Raw genomic sequence first — 23,095 nt, 5'->3', positions numbered from 1 at the left:
CAGCAGAATTATGATAGGGTAAGTAGAGAGAGGCGACAGAGTGACAGCATGAAGTTATGCTCCATTAGACTGAGTGTCTGTCTGTCTGGCTGTCACTCAGCACAGTGAGCAGGGTTCAGCTGGCTGTGAGTCACCCCCACTCTGCAGTTTAAAGCCTCCTCAGGCAGGCAGAGGAGGGGGGCTCAGATTGAGCTGTGGCTGGGGCCGAAACACTTTAACCGGCTTATGCTTCTGACAACATCCTGTAAAACCTTTAAACATGCCTGAAAACACCTCAGTGCATTCGGCACAATGTGTCAGGCTGTAAAGTGTCAGGCCCTCCTTTATATAATATTGTTTAAACTGTAATTTAGGAAATGGCTGTAAGATACCTGATAATGGTTTGGCCACACTTTGAAGGCTTTAAAAGTGACTGACTAGAGCAGGGGTAGGGGACTCCAGGCCTCGAGAACTGGTGTCCTGCAGGTTTTAGAGCTCACCCTGGGTCAACACAGTGAAATCAAATGATTAGTTCGTTACCAGGCCTCTGGAGAACTGCAAGACATGTTGAGGAAGTCATTTAGCCATTTGAATCAGCTGTGTTGGATCACAGGACACATCCAAAACCTGCAGGACACCGGCCCTCGAGGCCTGGAGTTCCCTACCCCTGGACTAGAGCAAAAATCTGTTGGCTTCACATTAGTTAAGGATTGATTTGGATAACCATATAATAATGTGACAAGCAACTGACAACTGGAGACATTTTTAGCCAATAACAATTTTTTAATATTAGAATGATTGTAACAAGTTAAATAAATAAAGGAGTGTCTGCTAGGGTGTAAGTCTAAGTGGAACTGCAGTTATATGTGTTGTTGTAGCCAATCTATGTTAAAATAAAATAATTTTTTAACATGTGTTAAAGTGCATGGATCTGTTCTGAATGTGCTGGTGGGTTTGTGTGAAAGGATATCTGTACAACAACAAAATCAGTTTAAAGTCAATTAAAAAGGATAATGAACTGGCAGCCCCCCTCTTTTTCTACCATGAATAGGTTTAAAAGCTGAGATAAGTCACAATACCAAAGTTTCAAATCTCAGATGAGACCAAAAGAGCTAAATATGGATTGAAGACTTATCAGTTAAATGCTGGTGCAAAGAAAAAACATTTGCAGCTCCAGTAGCATAGCTGTTGTTTTGAGCGTGTGTCTTCCTGGCAAAGTCCTGGAGTTTATTCTTATGCTTATTCCTGCAACACTTATTGTTGCAGGAATACGCACAAAGGCATTTAGACTTTGCAAGGTATTAAATGGCTGTCTGTGGGAATAGTTTGTCAGCATGATAGCTTCCTAAGTGTGGAGTAATAAAACTTTACAGGTGATGAGATGAAAACGAGAGCCAGGTTAAAATATGTGTAATCAGATCCATTAGTCCCAAGTTCAACAAATATGTACTAATTACTTGTGTCTGCAACTAATAGTAATATATTACTTTATAGTTACTGTGTACTTATGAGTCTGAATATGAATATGTTGATAGCTGGTCCTATGTGGTCCCATCACAAGACTGTCTCAAGATGGTCATTTCTTGTCCAGGCAGTCATGTGGCACAGGCATAAACGTTGATTACAGCATACATTGTGAGTGTGTGTGTGTGTGTGTGTGTGTGTGTGTGTGTGTGTGTGTGTGTGTGTGTGTGTGTGTGTGTGAGACCACTATGCTGGCCCCCATCTTTTGAGATAAGTGAATGACTTTTACATATCTGATAAATCTGACTGCGAATGAAAGAGATGGCGAGCATTTGTGTGAGTCTGCCTGCGGTGTGTGTCTCTGCTTGTGTGTCCAGTCAATTAACCCTGTCTTCAGAGATTCCCCTTCCCTCCTCCCCGCTCATCACTTCCCCACCCCAGAGGCAGTTTCACAGCACCACCACACTTTTCACCGTGCAGTGACTTGCTGTTGCCGTGGCAACAGACTCTTATTTTCCTTTTTTGCCTCAGCGACCACGGAATTAAATGCCACTTTGTCTGGGTGGCGGTGGACCCTCTGCTAACAAATACAAACACACACACAAAGTCAGAAGCACACATGCCCCTGACTCATGTATGTACTGACAAACCCTTCTGTTTACCACACAGTTAAAGACTGAAATTCACCTGGTGTGAGTTTCTACACACTGGCCACACTCCAGTTTAACACATTTGAACTTGCTCTGCTTCCCACTTCACATCACTGTGAGTAAGACAAATTATCGGCTTAAGGAAACCAGCACCTTCTCCACTCTGGAGTACTGGAGTTTCACAGCTGCTTCTTTATCTTCTTTCTGACACACAAACAGAAGTATTTCTGAAGTATTTGTTGTGCATACATTTTTTGCAAATCCTTACTAAAACAGTATGACAATGTAGTTTGAAAATATATGAAGGATGTTTCTCCTGTTTCGTCTTTCCCTTTTCATGTGTCCGCTGTTACAAATGCCCATACCAATAGATGGCAAACAGATAAAATCAAATAATATATTGACCTGGCCATTGGAGCTTATTGGCTCTGATAAAAAAAATATAGAAACAAACTAGAACGCTAGTTTTAAGTAAACCCTGCCCCTTTTATAGATCAGACAAGTCGACATCATGTACAAAAAACTGCCATGTGTAATCTCCATAATCTTAAATGGCTGTAGTACTAACAGGTGGAAACTATGCAAAAAGGAGGAAAATGTGATAAGTTTTTCTTAAATAATATTAAAACACTTTCAAACTCATTTGTGCAGTGACCTGGCTTCATTATTAAAATGAAAATAAAGAAATTATGCATAATAATATCAAATAAATAAGAAAATGAAATCTGTAAAAATTGTTAGAGGTTGGGATGAACATTACAGCATTGTCTGCTCAGAGCTGAATACTATATTTGTACTTGTTTCCATTAGGAATCTGAATTTGCACAGTCACAATTAGAAAAGATGAAAAGATTTCACATTAAACGAGAACATGTCCTATAAGGGGCGAATGTAAGTAGCTGTAAGAGAGGAGGGGAAAAAGCTTGTGGCAGACACTTCCTGTATCTGTTTATGTGCCTTTTGATTTCTCTGCTACCTGTTTTTGGCCAGAAGGATCCGACTGCATAGCTGACATTTCCTCAACAATTGATCCCCCCTCCACTTTTTGGTTTGTCTATTTTATTTTAAACCAAAACACCTTTTCCATCTCCCCTGCAGTGAAGCACCAGTCCTACCGGCTTATCTCTCCAAACTGAGGCTTTGTCTTTTGGCAAGACTCCACTGGAAAAAGACACATTTGCCCTTTAATACCCTGCGTATCATTTTCAGGAGAAAAAGGGGAAAATGTTACTGAAACCTTTGAAACTGTGACGTAACTAATAACCATAATAAACCTAAAAAAACCCCTGACATTTAAACCCAATTATAACTAAAAGCACATTAAGACTAATGTGAAATGTCAGTTTCTCAAGAGCTTGTTATTCCCCGTTTTTAGCAATTTTCAGTTACGATTGATCACATACTATCTTTCCATCCTTCTGTGTTATCTTTCACCTCCCTCTTCCACTGAAGAATCTGAAGTTTCAGACAGAAACTGGAAGGGTGAGTGCACATGTGAACTTTTAGGATGAAAAGGAAGACAGAGAGAAATGCAGCAAGCGTTTGCTGCAGGCATTTCACTGCTATCTCTGTTGGGTGCCATTCACTGTGTCTCTCCTCCACTACATCACCATCTACTGATCCTTTGCACTGTTTTCCTCAATGACTGTGCAGTGCTTTAAGAATAAATGCTGGCTGTCTTTTGTTAGAAAACATTTTTGCCAAAGTAAAAGGTTTGTTAATATACCTTCAGGAGTGGCGTTATTATTATGATGATGCTGAGGCATGAGAACATGTTTTAATTACTGGCATTGTGTTAGCCAATAACTCATAAGAATTCTTATGAATGAGCCATGACAAAATCTTAAAGCTATTATAAAGTGATCGAACGAGCCAACAGTAAAGAATTGTGTAATTAACACATTACGAATGGATATATTTACTCTTCACAGCAGAATGTGGCCATTAACACAACAAGGACTTTTCAGTAATTACTTTTCTGTTAAATAAAATGCCACACACTCACTCTTGGCCTCTGTAAGACCCTTTTCTCAAAAACATTACTCTTATTAGCTTGATCGTACTTGACAAAGCGGTTTCCTGGATTCACCCCCTGCTCATTTCTCAAGCAGCTCTATTCGTGCTGTGAATATTTTCACCACCTCCACTTAATGGTATCTATTCCAACTCAGTTGGAATGAAGAGCAGTGGATGATTCAGCAGACCAGTTAAGACTAGTGACATCAGCCTGTCTGACTTGTGTGAGTGGTGCCATCAAGTGGTTGGGATGAGGAATGGAAAATCACTGCCTCTACCTACTGCAGGAGTAGGCAACTCCAGGCCTCGAGAGCCAGTGTCCTGCAGGTTTTAGATCTCACCCAGGGTGATTAGTTCGTTACCAGGCCTCTGGAGAACTTCAAGACATGTTGAGGAGGTCATTTAGCAATTTGAATCAGCTGTGTTGGATCAAGGACACATCTAAAACCTGCAGGACACCAGCCCTTGAGGCCTGGGGTTGCCTACCCCTGACCCCATAGTCAAACTCTGTAAACACACTCTTTACCTCTATCGTTGCCACTGGCATACTGAAGAGGCTTGCTCTTGTCAATGCTGTTGAAGCTCTGGCTCCGACGGTTGAGGTTGGATGAGCCTGGGCTCCTGGAGGCCCCGCTGCCCGCAGCAGGTACTCTGGAGGGCCCTGGTAACCTGCAGGAGAGGTAGAACAATGATAAGTAAGATGACTGCACATTAACTCCAACCCAAAAAAGTCAAGGAAAGGTGGTTTATTTATAACAGGGGATACTTTAAAATCAACAGTCCTTTGTCAGTAATAACTTTCATCCAGTCATTCTGGAGTTCAAATGTGCAAAAGTCACCCTTCTTGTTTCAGGGAACAGCAGAATTACAGAATAACACCAAGGTACTAAAATGACCACCCCTTCCAGAACATCAAGCTCAAGCACGGCTTAACTAACTGATGACATCTCACATTAGCTTCACCTAAAGCACACGGAGATTTGGTGTCCCGTCACTTCCACTGAAAGCGCCTTTAAAGTATGCACTGTTACCTTTAACTGTTAGGCCTCGACTAGACACAATAACAGATGAGATACACATTGAGATTTAAAAATCTACAAATATTGGTATATTTTCTCACAAATAACCAGCCCTGGATTCAGTATGTGTCAGTGTGTAAGATGAAGAGAGATCAGAAGTCTTTGTTTCATCTTGGGCTAAGGAGGGAGGATAAAAGAAAAACTGTGTGTTCAGGTGCACATGTGCTGAGAGTCTGTGTCATGACAGGCTGATTGAAAGCTCAGAGCTGATCAGAGCTACTGTAAAGCCACGCGTGATATAAATATTTCCTTCGCTTCAAACGATCATAAAAAGGAACTACAGTCACATCTACCAGGGGGGTTTGTGTTTTCAGTCAGTCTACTTTTGAAACACACTTTTGCATCATTTCTTTCTGTTGACACAGTCAAAGCTGCCAGTGTCAAATGGTGATTTGCCATGCTGCAGCTGGAGGAGTTTCACAACTCCCAGAAGCGTGTTAAAAAGAAGAATCTCATCAAAAACCTGTTGTACAGTAACGTTATGCTGCATTTTTTATGTGGTGTGCCAGATGCATTCATACATCTGTTTGTTAGCACGTTTCTTCAAAAACACATTTAGCAGCTGGTTCAAAGATTTTGACAAGCTGGATCTATTTCTGCTGTAACTCAACATGATTTTTCCGTTTTTGGTGCCTTGGTTTCTCCCACAGATGCTTTACACTGTTTTCATGTTGAAACAATATCAAAATGCAGGTTTGAAAAAGGGCAGAGATAGCTCAAAACCTTAAAAAACGTTTATGGAACTTTGAAAAAAACAACTTCTGGTGAAATAGAAAATGTATAAGTCAAGATCTTCTCAGAGAGAGAGAGAAAACGCTGGACTGTAACAACTTGATGTCTCTGCATGAACTTTGCCATGACCTTAAAGATAATTGATTTGCTATGCTGAATATGTCGCTTGTCTGTATCGCAGATGGAGCCGAGATGTCGGAGGGAAACGTAATTTAGGCTCTGAATTGTGCAGTGGTGAAAAGCCCTCTGGGGGAAAAACATATTTCATATATTCCATTTCATATATTCCATTCTGTGTTTAAGGCTTTCATGAAAATAAACAAATGAAAGGACAGATTGACATCTAGCATGGATAACAAACCTCCTGACTACTAAGAAATCTCTTCCGCCACTGCTTTCGGTACTCTTCTATTTCTCTGCCACATGGGCCAACTATGATACACTTCATAGGAAACACAAAGTGCAGTTCTCTCTCACTCAATATGCTTTAGTTGAGAAAAAACATTATTTTGATTTTAAACACTGAATTTCAGTGTTCGGAGCATCAGTTAACTGCAAAGCAATTCACCACCAACAAAAAACAATCAGTGACCAAATCAATACGAGTAGAGTTTGATCAAGGAACAACAAAGTTTTCTCAGTCCTTTATTTCCCTAAAGTATCACTCTAAGACTTTAAAATGAGGGTGAGTAACAGAGCCAAATTAAAAGCTGCTGACTGCCCTCCTGACACGCGTGAATCTGCAACAACTGAGGACAAGCTCACACTGACAGTCCAAAACACTAAGCGGGTAAAATACGCGTCCCATCTCGTGGCACACGATGCTATCGTTTTAATTCTGACTGACACAGGTATGAAGGTTTTATGCACAAATTTATCTTGGAATTATAAGACAGAAAATCTCATCTAGGGGATTTATTTACTCATCTGCATCTGAACTTCAAGTTTAACTCTGGAAAATGTGTGAATCGCTGACAAATCTAAAATTATTTCACACATTATGCAAAAGACTGGCTCCCACCTAGTCTTTTTTTCACTGCACAGGATCAATTTCCTTTATGTCTGAAAACATGCCATGGCATCGATGCAGAAATTCGCCGTATCAACCAAATCGCCTGGATGAAGGTCTTATTAAAAAAATAGCTGCTGAAAAAACTGCTTCCAGTGCATCATTAAATATCACTGGAGCAGGACTGTTTTTTATTTTCCTGGGAAGGTAGCTCAGGTAAACAAAGCAAGTTAGTTACTAACCAGGTATCTCTTCCAGTCTGTGATGCAACAAGGAACAAACAAAGCACTATATTAAAATCCAGCAATTATATTATGGCAGCAAGAAGCAAATTATTTGGATCTAACTACAAAAATTCAAGGCAACTTGGGTGTCTCCCTCAGAAAATGGAACAAGGCGCAGCAGGAAGTCAGAACAAAAACTGCCAAATATGTCAGCCCCATGTGCTGAGCAATGAAAAGATGGTTTTACACAGACAAAAATAAAATATGCTCCTGTGCACAAAACTTCATCAAGAGGAACAAATGTGTCCCTTACTCGCACTTCCCTTCTTTGAATTACTATATGATTTTGCATCCCACTGTTCATTTGTAGCAGATGAGCTGACTGTTAAGAGATGCTGATCCAGGCCTGAGCGCAACACTGGTGCTTTACCCGAGAGGCCTCGGTGAGCTGCAGCAGGAGGTGGTTCTCGGGTCAGAGCTGAGTCTGCCATTCACAGAACAAAAACAGATGGAGATGTATAGTAGCATGCACATAATGCAGAACATTGCGCCCAGAAATGCATACAAAGGCAGACTAGCGTTAATAGTATATATCTGCTTTAATATATTTAGTCTGCACGAGAGGAACAGACGAGATTGATAGACAAAGACAAAAGAATGAACAGATCTAAAAGGAACAAAAATATGAAATGGGAGGGGGGATGAAAGTGCACACAAACAGGGGTGCACATCAGAAAAGGAAGGCGCTGTAGCTGCAAACCCCGACAAGAGAAAATGAGAGATAAACAGTAGGAAATGAGATGGAGATTGAGGCAATTCAGATGGTAATCAGAAGTAGTTCCTTTTATCATAAGATTCTTTCATCTTCCAAAATACATGTTTGATAATACATCGGCAAAATGGAAGAGAGAAAATGTGATGCAATTCCTCGACAGGGAATTTGTTTTAGACTGGACAGATCTGAGGTGAGGTAGGGAGGTGGGTGAAATCCTTGCAGAGCAAAGAGAGTTCTCTGCCCTTCACAATGTTGTGCCATTGAGTCTGTGTATTCAAAACAGCCCTTTCCTTATCTCATGACTAGTTCTTATAACATCTGTTATAACCCTGTATTTGCAAGAGTGTAAGACATCTGCTCTGACACATCTGGCCCCCACATGGCCACTCAATGCCACATCAGGCTTATTAAAATGGTAGAAAGATACCGCAAGTAGGCGGGTGGCCAGCAAACTGCCAAACATCACTCCCTGCTGCTAAGATGAAGGCCACACCGTACCGACATTTAATACGCAACATCTAATGTACACTCTATTTGAAATCATGGCAGCTAAACTAATAAAACATGTTGATGGTTTTATAACTTTCAGTGTGTTGTTCAGCTGCTCTGATATGTCAAATGAAAGCAGAATAACTCAAATAACTAAATTGTCAAGACTGTGCTAACATGAGCTGAGCAAACAAACAGGAGATGGACTTATGGCAATGAGAGAAAGGCAACTCAACTCAAGGTCCACTTGAGATATAAAATAAATTAACTTTTGCAATATTTCTGAGTTGAATAAAGTGTCACCATCATTCAACGTCACATATTCTACTGAAATTAGAACTGTACTTACATTCCTACCCATCAATGGAACTTAAAGCTGTACATAATCCTCATAACAGTGGAAATTAACGCTATATTTTCAGATCATGAACCCAATGGAAAAATAAGAATGGACAGAGAACAAAAAAGAATCAAAAACCGACCCCTTGGAAACACCATGTGAGAAAGAGGTGAAGGATGAGAATTGTGTGTCTACCAAGATGTACAACTGGAGTTAAGGGCACAAAACATAAAACGGATAAAGTGTTGTGTTGTCTGACAGTACACAGAAGTTAGTTAGCATCCATAAGTCCTGAGTAGTGATGTGTCGGTTGCGAACGAAATGGCTCTTAGAACCGGCTCTTTTTAGTGAGCCGAACCGAAAGAGCCGGTTCTCTAAAAAGAGCTGGAAATCCCATCACTAGTCCTGAGTGGTGATCCACAAAAAAATAAAGCACCTAGCCCATGGTAGTGTCAGGTATTAGCGCAGTTTATTCAGGAAGTAAATCTCTTTTGTTGTAATTCAGGTCAGATGTCCACATCAAAGGGAACTAGATTAAAAATCCACAACCCATTATGTGAAACATATGAATAGCTATTTGTTGACACCACTTATTATGCACAGAAAGCCAAAACATAACCTGCGCTTATGTTTCGTTTACTGTTCCAACATCAGAGAAGGCAGATTATAGCAAAGAGCTCAACACTGTCTAGCTGATATACAAAATACAAAAATATTTAGCACAGTTTCCACCACTGACAAAAGGGAAACAAAGAGCCTGAATGTGACTGTGTCAAGTGAAAAGGCCAGGTGTAAACTGGATAGGTCCTTGAGTGCTAGCTAACAAGCAAGCACCTCAGACATTCTGAGGTAGTAAGAAGCACACTAAAGCTCCTAGTACCTTGAGGGAAACATTCCTCACCACATTCAGCACAGTGCAGCATGAAAGACACACAACAATTTATTTCTATTTTAGAATTGCTAAAACTTTCTTGCTTCGGGGATAACAGAGGAGGCAACTCGTGGTGATTAAAAATAACTTCTCAGAAGGCAAGAAAGTAATTAACTGTGGTAATCAGCCTTGAATGAAAATGAGATGGCAAGAGAAGAGTGCCTGCACTGTCACCGCTCACTAATATAAGTGATTTGTTTGTGTGCGCGTGCGTATGTGTATCTTCATCTGTTTGTGGGGAATTAAAGAGCTATTTCTGCAGAGCGGCAGCAGCAGTGATGTGAGAGGGCAGATTATCACCCATAGGGCTGGAACTGCTGGCTGCAGCATTTTTGCCATTGCTCAGTGGTGGCTGGAGAGGAATTATTTGCCAACGTGCTGGTTCCCACTGCTTCTGAGTTGGAACAAATGCTGCAAGCATCAGACAGCTGAAGGAGGCTGTGCACATGCAGCACGTGTGGCTACATTTTAAAGTGTATGTCTTGCATGTATGTGAAAAATCCCCTTTATCTTTGTTGTTCTGGTCTGCCCATATCTGGGAATGAATTTCTCACCCTTAATGCTCATGTTTAGAGCTGTTATAAGTTTACCAGCTCACACAGGACACAGGTTCCCTGCCTAGCAGCTATATCAAAGTGCTTTGCAACACTGTAGTTATTTATTCAGCATCTTTGTCAAGATGTTTAAAAGTGCTAAGGGACACAATACGCAAAAAACATTTCTTAGGCAGCACAGGCTCCCAGAGGTAAGCACCGTCTGCTCCGAAGCATAAGGTTCTGTGCACTGGTATAACTGAATCCTCCACTAAAACAGTAATCTCACTGAGACTGAGATTGTGAGATTGTCAACAGGAGGTAGCATCCAGTTTTACTCATATTTATTTAGAAACAAATTCCTAGCAAGCATCTTTACAGAAATACTGTATCCATGTAGTGAGTACACACCTTTTGTGATGGACTCATAATGTTTAAGGAGTCTGTATTTCATGTGGGAACATAATGGCACAAGCACACGAACATTTAGCACATCACATTCTGCTCTTCACTGTCACACATTCGTTCAAACTACCATAAAGCTACTGCAGCTACATCCTGAGAACCCAAGAACAAAACACAAAATTCTTATAAGGTGTTCTGCCTGTTGACCTCTGACCTGACTGTGGAGAGAGCAGCTCTTCAAAGCCCTCCCTGAAAAAAAACTAAATTGCACATATTAATTAGCTTAACAAATAAAATAAAGACATTTAAAGATCTATTTTTCCATAATTACCTGGTGTTTTTCTTCTGTGGTGAACCTATTCCACTGTGGCCTGGAGGACTTGCATATCGTGCTGTGAGACTGAGGAAAAAGCAGAGAAGATGGGCAACACTGTTAACACAGTCAGATAAGAAATAAGACCAGTGACTTGCTGGAATTTTCTTAATCCATGTCTTAATGTAATAACGTGTGAGAGGGGAGCCATTCAGATGTAAGCATAGGAGGGGGAGAGAGATGGACCAAGGGATAGAAGAGAAGAAGCATGTGGTAAATACTGTAGCATGCCAGTGCACATTTCTTTGATTTTTCACATGATGGCTCACACATGTTTGTTACCACACACTTATGACTAGGCCAATAACATCTCCTAATCCATTTATAGGGCTGTTGACACACACACACACACACACACACACACACACACACACACACACACACACACACACACACACACACACACACACACACACAACAACTTTCACAAACAATTTTCTGAAGGCATGGTTTGAAGAAACACACAAGACAGAGGCAAAGGAAATACCCACAGCACCAGTCACAGTTAGTCATTGGCAGAGATGGGAATGACTGTTACAGGAAGGAAACTCTATTCATGTTTGACATGTTTGTAATTAAGCAACTTGTAGAATGTATTTTCAATAAAGATGTGCTTTTACTGACCATTTGTATATCTGGTAAAGTCCTTCTCAATTACCATGGTAATCTGACCTGCTTTTAAATGTTAGCCCCTACGTCATTTGTTTGTTTTTTAGTGAGAAAATAGACTTAAAACAATGGAAACATTAGCTACCTACTCCTTAGCTGCCAAGATGTTAACATACTAGTGTACTAAACAATAATCTGATGATTAAATGATGTTAAATAAAAGCATATAAAATAGATAAAATTACAAAAATGAAAGATAAAAAATAAACATCAAATGTTCAATTAGGCATATGTGATGGCAGAATCATGTTACTAGCTAATGACAATAAAACAAACAAAGATGACAAAACTTTCAATGACCACAATAATTGTGGATTCTAACCAAATCAATGCTTTGCTAGCAGCTGCTAGCCCTTTGTCCGGAAGACACATTTAACTGCTACATATTAGACAAATTTAAGCTAGTTCCCAGAAGAAACCCTTTGAACTAACATTACCTTTCACAGGCTGATCACAGGTGGAAACCTGAGCTTTCCAATCATTGTCTTGATGAATGAGAACAAGATGAAGTTCAGTAGTAAAACCTTGAATCTGTCCTCTACTCAGAGTTTGCAGAGCTGCTTCGGCTGAAGGACAGAGGAAGCAGCAAACACCAGCAGTCTGTTTAGAGCTCCTTCTTTTCTGACAAATGAGAACAACTCCTTCTCTGTTTTGTGTTTGTGGGCTGCTGGTTTGGCACTGGTGACTGAAAGTGGACAAGACGGACAATAAACTACCTATACTGGGTCATTGAATGAGGCACAGCAACTATCTTCTGTAAGTTTGCACCACTCAGCTATTCATAAAACTGATTATGAAAAAGTGCTAACAGGTTTTACATTATGATATTTCAGGCACAGGTGACACCCACCAAAAGATGATTAAAAAAGAAAAAACTGGTTTAAAGAAGAAATGACTACAAAACCTGCAGTACAATTATATACTACAGAAATGAGGATTAGGGTTCAGCAAAATCTTTAGCTGTTTCCTACTTTAACAGAATTTGGCCTAAAAATGTAGAAGTACAATAATAGGCTGGTCTAGGCCTTTTTGCAGTGATTTGATTAAATATGCTGAGTACACATACATCATTTTGTAGAATCAATGAGAGCAGAAGAATCATTTTGTTCATAAGTTAAACTATGAAGGATTAGGCCCTTTTACGGTGGTGGGAAAATTATTAACTTTTCAACTGTCCATCTTTACTATAAGTTCCATTTCTCTCTCTCATCTTTCTCCATTTACACCTCTTGCTCCAGACAATTAAATTCCTTTTTAACCCACCTGTGATGAATGCAGAGCTGCAGTACATCTCTAATTGCCTTTGCAGGTTTTCATGACACCTTGTTATTCTAACAAGCTCCTGAGCAGAGAGTAGAACGCAATTATAGTGACGAGCACCTTTGCATCATGTTAATAATGAACTATGTAATAAATGATACATCAGTGAATACTCGCAACAAGACACCCACAATGTCATCTCCTAGTAGCATGTAAGTGTTCCTGTAAATATTCTAAGAGGTCTTTACTGCACAAAAAAGCCAAGGTGTGACAGTTTAGTGGAGCCTGTCACATGCTAAAGTGCTCTATCAGCATTTTGGGGGGAAAAGAAGGTGGAGTCTAAATTTGTGCATTGTATTTCTTTCTAAGAAAACCTTTTGTCCTTCTGCTCTCTGTCCTTTCTCTCTTTTTACCCATACTCAGAGTAAAGGGCTGTAAAAGGCATGGATGAGGTAATATCTAAAGGCAACAGAAGCTGCAGGAGTATAACGAAAAGGAAAAATAATGCGGGAGTTCTAGCAGTATATGGACAGTAAAAAAACCTAGAGTGTTGTGTTTTTTTCCATTACAAGACCCATCCTTACCCTCACTTCCAACTATATTAAATGTAATGAAACATGAAGGCAATGGTATAGTCTCCAGCCTGGGGTGCTAATCCAACCCACAACATTCCAGATCATTCCAGTGTGGAAAAAAGAAACACCAGAACACATGAGGGCAGGATCAAGAAATGGTGATGGAATAGGGGTGGTGGAGACGAGAGGGGTGGGGGATTACAGTCTGTCACTTTTCATTGTATACAACATACATCAACGTGGCCTCTCTTTAATAGTCCGCGACACTGCAGTGCATATGCAAGCCATATTGGATACCATTGCTGTGCTATTAATTTCAGTTTCAGCTTCCTGGTAGCCACATCGCTGAGGTCAGACACAAACTAAAACTGATGGGTTTCAGAGCCAAAACGTGAGGCATCTGTGTGCTCGAATCACTGTGATGATAGCAGGTAATAAGATGTCATCTGACCTTGACATCAGGGGATGAATTTCCAACAAAGAGCGTTCAAGCTTGAGTATCTCACACAAAGCCACATACCTAATTCAGCATGTATCAACTCCACATCTACTTTACAATAATGCTGGCTAGGCAGCAGTTTCTAAGCAACATGCTGCAAGTAGTTGAGGAACTTGAATGTCACAACACCAATAAAGTAACACACCATTCAGTAAGAGGTTGAAAGCACCAGCAATGTGCAAAAATGATTTCTGACCTGCCATTTATTCCTTTACCCATTTATGGGTAAAGGAAAACCAACCACCTCTTAGTAAAAGATGAGATGCAAACAGCAAATTCATCACTATTCCACATCTTCAGAGGCATTATGCCACATGACCAAATGTGGTGCCGTGTCCAGAATAACATAAAAACTGCATATTTTGCCACTGGATTGGAACATTCTGCAGGACACAGTAGAAAATTAAATACTGCTATAAAATCAAGAACAAAATTTCCAACCAGGCGCATAGCACTATTGGAGCTGGAGCATGGATAATTAGCTTCAAATACATACAGTACAAAACTGGGTTTTTACAGTGTAGTATCCCATTCATTAAATAAGCTGTTGACAGACTAATGTCTTGAACACACTTCATTTCAACTTCTCACTGGCAAACATCGTGTCCGTATTAACAGCCTATAATAAAAAGCTAAACATAAAACATGTCATATAAAAGGCTAAACCAACAAACAAGAGGAACTGAACAATTTACCAGTTCACGATGCCACTGAGACTAATCCATCCTCCTCATGTCATCGTGTAATTTCCAAATATTGTCCAGTGCCTGGATGCTACCACACACACACACTCTACAAGATCCAACTATACCTATGAGATGAGTCAATCTTGGCCAGGATGCTTGCTCTCCCGTATGGCAAGCGGCTCTTCCTGTCGCGAGACACAGCGGTGGGCAGACGCGAGGAGCGCCATACCAGTGGGTCAACGTGGTCGCCCCGGGACATGGCGAATAATAAGAGGGAGGGTTTGCTGTGCCCTGCCAGGCCTGGGCCCCCCTGCCTTGTAGAGCACTGAAAGACTGAAAGACTGTGGCTCCGGGCTGTCGTGCTGTGTCCGATGGGGAGTTCCCCTTAAACACATACAGAGTCACACTCATCTCATCCCCTGCCCTGGAGACACCAGCTAGGCCAGCAGGTGCTGTCTATAGAAAGCTCCCATACCACAACTACAGATGAGCAGCAGCCCAAATGAATCTCTGTGTGTGAGTGTGTATATATGTGTGTGTATCTCTGAGGAAGAGATCATTTGCAAACTTTAAAACAAAATCCATTCAGACATGTTAAATCTTCAGGGTCGACTGGAGCTTACGGGAGCTTGCAAAAATGAGAATTAAAGTAGATTTCCATGAATAGATTTAATTACATTTCCATGTTTTGAGAGTGAAAAGGAAGTGGAGCCTGCACCAGCCAGACATGAAGCCTCACACAGAAGAAACTTACAATGCTTTAATATCATCTGAATTAGACATAATATGAAAAGTAAATGTCTCCCTGTGCTCTGGTGGTAATTACTCAACTTCATGGAGTCTGTGTTTCTTTAATATACAGTGAAATGTTCCTGTTCATGTGTGTAATGTATTATTAAAATATAGTAGTACATGTGCTGAAACTATGAAGCTATGATACTCGACTCAGCATATTACTTTAACACAAGTCTAATTATCTGATTATCGTTGCGGTTAACAAAACCCCTAACAATGAATGAATGAATGAATGAATGAATGAACAATTACGTTGTGGCGATATGAGAAATAAATCCTGCGTGTTGCCAATGACATACATTAAATTATGGAAAGTGATACTCGGGGAATTTGGTTGAGAACATTAAATCACCCGTTTATGATGTTTGAGTCATGCATTCATGACTGGCTCATTCTGACTCACACACTGACACTCAGACACACAATTCAGAACTGTGGGACCTTCTTAAAACATTGCTTTAAAAACCAGCAACAGCTCATGAGATTTCAATTGATGACAGGTCAAATTATGTTGCATCTCTAGACTGTTCTTAACACAATATTTTTCCTGATTTGAAAGCAACATTATCAATGAGTTCCTTCATTTCCATCCTTCCTTCTGACCTTTGCAGACTGTCTTCAATCAGCTATGGATGTTGTCACATTTTGATAGCTTATTTTTCACAGACAGACATGGACTGATCCTCTGACCTCTAGAGACGGACCGATCCGGACCGATACTGACCTAAATTACTGGATCAGATATTGGAGAGAAATAAAAAATGTAATCGATCCATCAAATATCAAAAAAGCACCTCACAAAACTTGCGACATGGCGTAACTCGGCTCATAACCTTAGCATGTCGGAGCAGTATGCTTCACATGATAGAGCGGCTGTGGCGTGTGAGACCTGTCGGTGGTCTGGTTGAGCATTTGGAGCCTCGCTACCAAACCGGCATTTTATCCCAGAGAGAAGTAAAGCAAGTGTGTAAGTTCATCTCTGAATGTTTGTAAAGCATTCCAGCATTAGGCTTAACAACCGATATATGGAGCGACTTGCCTCTTCTCTCTCCCTCCCTCTCCTGCTGCTACTTCAATCATGAAACTGATCAATGATCAGTCCGTCTCTCTTGTTTGTTTATCGCCCACTTGGCGCCAGAAAGAGGAAACCAGCGGCTGAACAACAGCAGCACGTTTAAGCTTGATAAGCTGTTGTTAGAATTTATTTATCATTACTTTCTACACCAGGATCTTTTTCTACGCAGCTGACGCTGGTAACTGTGCAGGGGCGGATCTAGCAAAGTTTAGCCAGGGGGGCCGAGAGGGCATGAACAGGGAAAAGGGGGCACATAGACATACTTTTCTTTCTTATTCTCATTTAAAATGTGTAGCTTTTAATAAATAATTATCTGAATCTTACATCCAAAGTTTTAATCTGATGTAAAACATATAGAAGTCCATTACTGTATATAGTAACTATTAAGTCTAATATACCCTAGTAAGCTGTAGTACTTTTTCCTTTGGGAAGGTACCATCTGTGCAGTCTGCAGTTCTGTTGAAGAAAGATGTTGAATCTATTTAATTATTGTGGAAAAATAATAGATTTCTGTGCATTTTTTATTTATTTATTTATTTTTTTACACGTGCATTAAATTAAAGTTGATTACATCGATTAAGCATCACAAGGGTGTGGGGTGGTTCCCTATTTTTTTTTTTGCTGGAAGTTTGCAACCCTATTAGTTAGGTTGCTTAATATTTCCACTAAGTACTCTTTAAAATACCAGAATAGGGAGGATGGAGCAGGTTTAAGTTTATTAGATTGATCAGTGTTGCTGAACTATAAAATATTTTGGGTGCAGTCTATTTTTTACATACAGGTATAACAGAATAGCGTTAGTGGGTTTTTTTTTAACTTGAGTATGAACTTATACAAAATGCAGCAAGATATTAAAAAAACAGTTTTATTGATTTAAAAAATACACTATATTGGATTCATATCAGTATCGGCAGATATCCAAATTTATGATATCGGTATCGGACATAAAAAAGTGGTATGATGCCATCTCTACTGACCTCCACTGTGGCCTTCAACATTATTCACTTATTAGTGCAGAAGAGAGACAGTGAGGGTCTACATGGAAATCATCTGAGACACTTCTTTGGTTGAAACAAATTCTTTCTTGAGATCTAAACTAAAAAAAGATGAGGAAATGTGCAGCTTCTGTAATGGCTCGTTAAGTGTGTATGTATTGATTCGTCAAGTCTGAAACTAGGTTGACACAGCGATGTGCTTCCAACAATTCACTGTTTTGTGTATGTGTGTTCAAAAGAGAGAGAGAGTGAGAGCATTCACCACCTGTTGTGGGGGTGGAATAAAGAGGGTGGGAATGGGAGGCAGCTGTGCCCCTAATAACCCCCCTAAGACACGATACACTGACCCCACTGCCACCATCTCCTAACTCAACCAAACACAGTGAAGTCAAAGCTCTCGACAGTATCATCTTACTCACATGCCCACTCCTTAAATACTGAGACTTAACTCTGTTATTGCACTGGTTTAATGCATATACTCTCTCTCTACAGTCACACACTAATAGAAAACATCACAGCCAAACCGTGTGGCTGTGTAGTAACTCGATCTGGCCGGGGGGAATGCTGCTCATGTGTGGCATCTCAGGCCTTCTTTTAAATGCTGCTGTGTCTATTTACATCACACAAGTACAGGCCTTCTTTGCTTCTGCTGCCTTTTACAGCGCTCATCCCTCTGTAGGCCAACACTTCTGCTGTATAATCCACGTCTTCTTATACTGTATTTCTAAATAAACATACAACAAGCATCGTCATATTAAACACCTCTGGGGTCCTCACCTGATGAAAAGCCATGAAACAGTTCTGCAACATCTTCTAGCTTATTATAGCTACCTTAGTACTAAATGATGCTGTCAGCTTTTGCACTGAAGTGCTTATAAAGCAAATGTTTGGCATTTATTTTCTGTCAGGCACAAAAAATGATCAATGATACTCTCACATGTGTTTGTTAAACACAGGCTCACAGGCTTAGATTAGATTTCTGTTCAATGGATGGTCAGATTAGAACCTGAGTCAGGTCTGAGATGTACCTGTGTGCCAAGTCTGGTTTCTCAACTCTGTGAGGAGTATGTGTTTTGTAGTGAGATCAGAGACTAAGATTTCAATACTTCATTAAGCACTTTGGGTCAGCTTGTGTTGTTTTAAAAAGCTCTACAGTATATAAATCAAATTGAGTTGACTAATGTAGCTTCTTTGCTTTCTGTCAGCTAACTTGCCTCGTCTTACACATGGAGCTGATGCAGCAAAAACCTTAATCATCATCTTTGTATCTTGTTATTCATTTCCTGCACCACAGAGAGGAGGTCACATCCCTCAGTTTTCTGTTTAGAAAAACTGTAACAGGACCTAATTGAGCATCTGAAAGTGATAAATCAATGAATATTGCAACATCAAGCATGCATCCCAAACAGGCAGGCAGCACAAGGGAAGCAAAACAAAGACTGATCGGCATGAAAATCTGTGTCCATGTTTAGTGTAACATACCTGGATTGCATCTCTTGTGATTTGTGGCTGCTGGCAGATGATGCGGTGCTGCTGGTCTGCTGGCTGAGCTCCACCAGGGACTGGTAATACTGCTGCTGTTGCTGTTGCTGCTGTTTGTAGCGTGACAGGATGAAGAAGAGACCCAGGATGCTCTTTAAGTTGCCATTCCTGATTTCTGGAAGGTAAAAATGGATTGTAAGTGTTTGCCGTGTTAGTTATTTAACAATTCCTCCATCATACAGCCATGGACCTACAGAATCAAATTCTCTATGAATAGAAATGTGACTTCAGTCTCAAGCTCAGTCATCGCGAGCGTACACGCAGAGCACACATGTGCGATCTGCCTGCATCCATGTATCCTCTAAATCTACCTATGCATTTTCTTGGAATTAAAGTATTTTCTGCAAGTGAAAGTAATCAGCCAAAGATAACATTTTCCCAGAACATGTATTTTGACTTTCAAGCACTATAAAACGAGCATATGCTGATTGTGGAAGAAGAAAAAAACACTCAGGGACAGAGCTCAAGAGCAGCTGTTGTGAAGCAAACGTAAGTATTTAAAAAGAGCAATTACATAAAGATACACAGAGTTATAGAATAAGCACTTCAGTTACTTAACTGTATTTAGCAGGAATGATTAAGGCCACTGCTCAGAAGAAGGTCCAGCTGTTATACTGCAGATCCAAATAAAGCATCTCTAACCCGAGCTACACACAGCTGGATAATTTAGGAGCGGTGACCAGTAGGGAACTACTACTCTGATGTATTACTGGCACAAGTCTGTTGGACAAGCAGCCAAAAATATAAAAGAGCTACTTTGTTTATAGTTCTGCTCTCGCCATGAAATAAGGAAGTGACTGCATGTGCTGCTGGGTGAGGGTAGAAGTGACACATTTCTGTGTACTGATGAAGGCAAAACCATTCAAATGCGTGAGATAAAAAGGAAGAATGAACAGTTTGGATTTTATTATCTGAATGACAACTAAAATGAAACAAGCTAGAAAACAGCAGCCCTGATAACCACGAATGAATCACCATATTCATGCTGCAAAATGAGCTCACAGCAGAAAAGAGTAACAAACAACAATAATAAGATAGAATTCACGTTTTGGATATTGGATCTTCAACAAATAGCAGAGCTGCAGATAAAGTAACTTCTTGGGAAGAATGGCAGTGGCTGACACAGGGTTTTTACTACATTTTTCAATCTGGTGAGGAACAAACATTCCCCCGGCCATCCGTGGCTATGCTGCAGAGGCTGTGAAAGTTAGGGAAGATTAATCTCTTGGGGGCGTTTCCTATTTTCTAACACCCAGAGGTGGTAATATACACTAGGCCTTTGAGAGAATCAGAACAGAAAACGCTTTCTGTGCTTTAGGGAAAATAACGTTGCAGATTCTGCTGCACTGGGACTAAAACTGTTTTGCAAAAAAAACCCCAGCCCCCGCTGAAATGATACTGTTGAGGACAAGAAGCAGAATAATGCTTTATCGATCCAACAGAATAAGTGCTTTTGTGGAAAAACTCAGCAGCTCATTTTCTTTAAAGAAACTTTAACAGGATGCAGGCTTGGGCCAAGGTGACAATACCAACCACGCAATTCAGCAATGCTAATTTCTATCCCCCTTTTGAGAAGATGTTGTCTTTTCACATGCCTTTAATTTTTGGTGGATGATCTAGTTCCTCTTTCAAATTATCATGTAGCATGTAATTTCCATTTAGACAGGGGATGAGTCCCAGATCTGTTAAAAGAGCCGTGTAACAGCGTTGTCCCCTGCAAATGACTTTAGAGGTAATTGGCAATGACAGACATGTTTTGGAGCCAGCATGACTGCCATGCATACTATGTTCACGGGCCAACATTTTATTCTAGTGCAGTGAAACTGTAAATACAGCAATCGTTTTGTGAACATGTGCACAACCAAAGGCTGATTTGTCTTCAAAATATTTGTGTTGTTTAGGAAAGCAGGACTAACAGTTGTAACCTAAATTGTGTTTAGAATTTAGGTATGAAGATGAATTCCTGACGTCACTATTCTGCCATATTTTCAGTTACTTTTCTGGCAAGAGTTTCTACACAAATTACTCAGCTTATCATCTAACAAAAGCTCTGTATGAGTGCCGGCTCAAAATGTGATGTGAAACTCTCCCGGTGAGCCACCTTTTTCTGTCCATTTAGAGTAAAAAAAAGAAGAAGACTGCAGGATTCTGTGAGACACTAATGGCAGTTTGGTAAAGCTCACATTAGACATTTTTTGTCAGAGATCCATACCTGCTTCATGCCAGCAAGTGTCAGCAGGAGAAATGCTGCTCTGGAGCATTTAAAGAAGAAGTTATTTAATGAAACAGCGAGGCTAGGCAACACATGTCATCACTAATAGCCTGTGTTGCCTCCTTCAGTTTTCTCATCAGCAGCTTCTGCCTTCTCTTTACTTCCGTAAGCTTTTTCTAAATAATTGTATTTTCTAATTTTTTCACGTTTTCCATCATTGCACTGCTTTGTCTTACTACCTTTCCTACCTCTACTTGAAAGGCTTGGGCCCTGCCTTCTGATCAGAGGACAAGTGTGTACCCGTGGTTGATCTTGTCCTAAAGCCACTAATGAAAAGGACTTTAATGTGCTGAGTAGGTCATACTATAGGTTTCCTGGTAGCACTGGAACCAAAAAGAGCCTGTCTTTTTAATAGCCTCAGTGGGTGAGACCCTGCATTGGAAAGAGTGTTTAATGACCTGCTGTACCCCTCAATGTAACCAATTATCAAGTGTAGGAAACATGTGTTTGGGGGCTTTACACCTGCTTTTAAGGGTGGAAATGCTACACTGAACTTCCTGAAGATAATTATCGCATTTGAAGAGGTAAAACTTTATGTTGCCGCTTTGAGATATTTTGTGTCCAAAAGGGTCGAACTTGACCATGTGTTTTAGTGTATGAAGTTTGTCTTTATAACATGTTTAAGTTGACAACACAGCAGCATGCTCTCAGTAGCAGTGCAAACATTGGAAGCTGCAATTTCAAACATATTAATAATATTAGTGCAACTAGTATGGATGCTAAGTAGGCTTTAGGTGATGATAGTGTAAGTTGCAACAATGACTGAAATGTATCCTTGCAAAAATGTCAGATTTAGTTAGTCATGAGGATTTATGTCTGGGATCAGTTTCCACTGTGCCAACACATCCGGGAGATCTTAGGTTATTGAATTTTAATTGGAAGTCTTTCTTTGTCTCAAGTCTTTAGTAAAAAAAGCCACCATCATCCTCCTCTGTAGTGTGTGGACTCAATTTCATTAAAGCCTATAAGTCCCCTCGGTGAAATGTTTGTACGGGGACTAAAACACTCTTCAATGAGACGACTTTTTCCGGAACTTTGGTTTAAAGCCTCCCACCAGTGAGCTGCAAGGAGACTTCTGGAATAGTTATTGCAATAAGTAGTTTCTAGGTTCCTGTATGCACATCAAGCCTCCCACTTTATTTTATTCCCACATCTTGTAAAACTATAATAAAGACTGCATATTGCCAGGAAAGCCCTGGGCAAATTCAGTTAGACATGAGAGGGCAGACACGGCTGTCTCATTCAAGTCACAAACACAACCAACACATGCTCAATAGAAGAATGACCAAGAGAAGCCAGCAAATGAAATGCATCAGCAACAGCAATGAACAGGGTAACCAAATAGCCCATATATTTACAGACCCACTTTGAAATTCCAAGCCCAGCAAGTCACTTTGCTGTTTTTAGTGTTGTAACTGAGCATGGAGAATTTAGAGCTGTCGGTCAGTGTGTCAGCCTGTTAGGCTATTTCTGCTGCTCGAGATGTCAAGGGCAAGTTCAGCCCATTAATATTTAAAGGGAGCAGAAACAACATGGGTCGGAGCAAGCACTGGTCCTTGTAGATGTGCATTGTGAGTATAAACCTTTATGAATATGATATAACCATCCCAATACGTACTGACAGAGAAACTATTAAATGTTCTTTAAGATCTCCGTACTTTGAAACGTAACAATAACAACGATTTCATTTATTAAGGGGAAAAAAGCTACGCAAACCTACCTTTCCCT

The 23,095-nt window shown here is 40.3% G+C and overlaps 1 protein-coding gene across 10 annotated transcripts in view; it reads right to left on the bottom strand.

Moving 5' to 3' along the window:
- Nucleotides 1–23,095, bottom strand: part of nav3 (neuron navigator 3) — a 405,702-nt gene that overhangs the window by 81,488 nt on the left and 301,119 nt on the right. For 9 of the 10 annotated variants that reach the window (XM_085385777.1, XM_085385778.1, XM_085385771.1 and 6 more), the window contains 3 exons: nt 19,036–19,210; nt 10,958–11,026; nt 4,636–4,778 (listed from right to left, as the gene is read on the bottom strand). In XM_085385777.1, the coding sequence (XP_085241903.1) occupies nt 4,636–4,778; nt 10,958–11,026; nt 19,036–19,210 (387 nt within the window). Of the gene's footprint in view, nt 1–4,635; nt 4,779–10,957; nt 11,027–14,813; nt 15,067–19,035; nt 19,211–23,095 lie in introns of those variants that run through there. The other variant, XM_085385780.1, reaches the window with a different exon arrangement.

The sequence above is a fragment of the Rhamphochromis longiceps genome, linkage group LG17 (assembly GCF_057381845.1).
Source record: "Rhamphochromis longiceps isolate RC_006_pf linkage group LG17, R_longiceps_female_GT1.1, whole genome shotgun sequence".
NCBI classification, from domain to species: Eukaryota; Metazoa; Chordata; class Actinopteri; order Cichliformes; family Cichlidae; genus Rhamphochromis; species Rhamphochromis longiceps.
The sequence above is the reverse complement of the archived record's forward strand: the minus strand, read 5'-3'. Positions and strand labels throughout refer to the sequence as shown.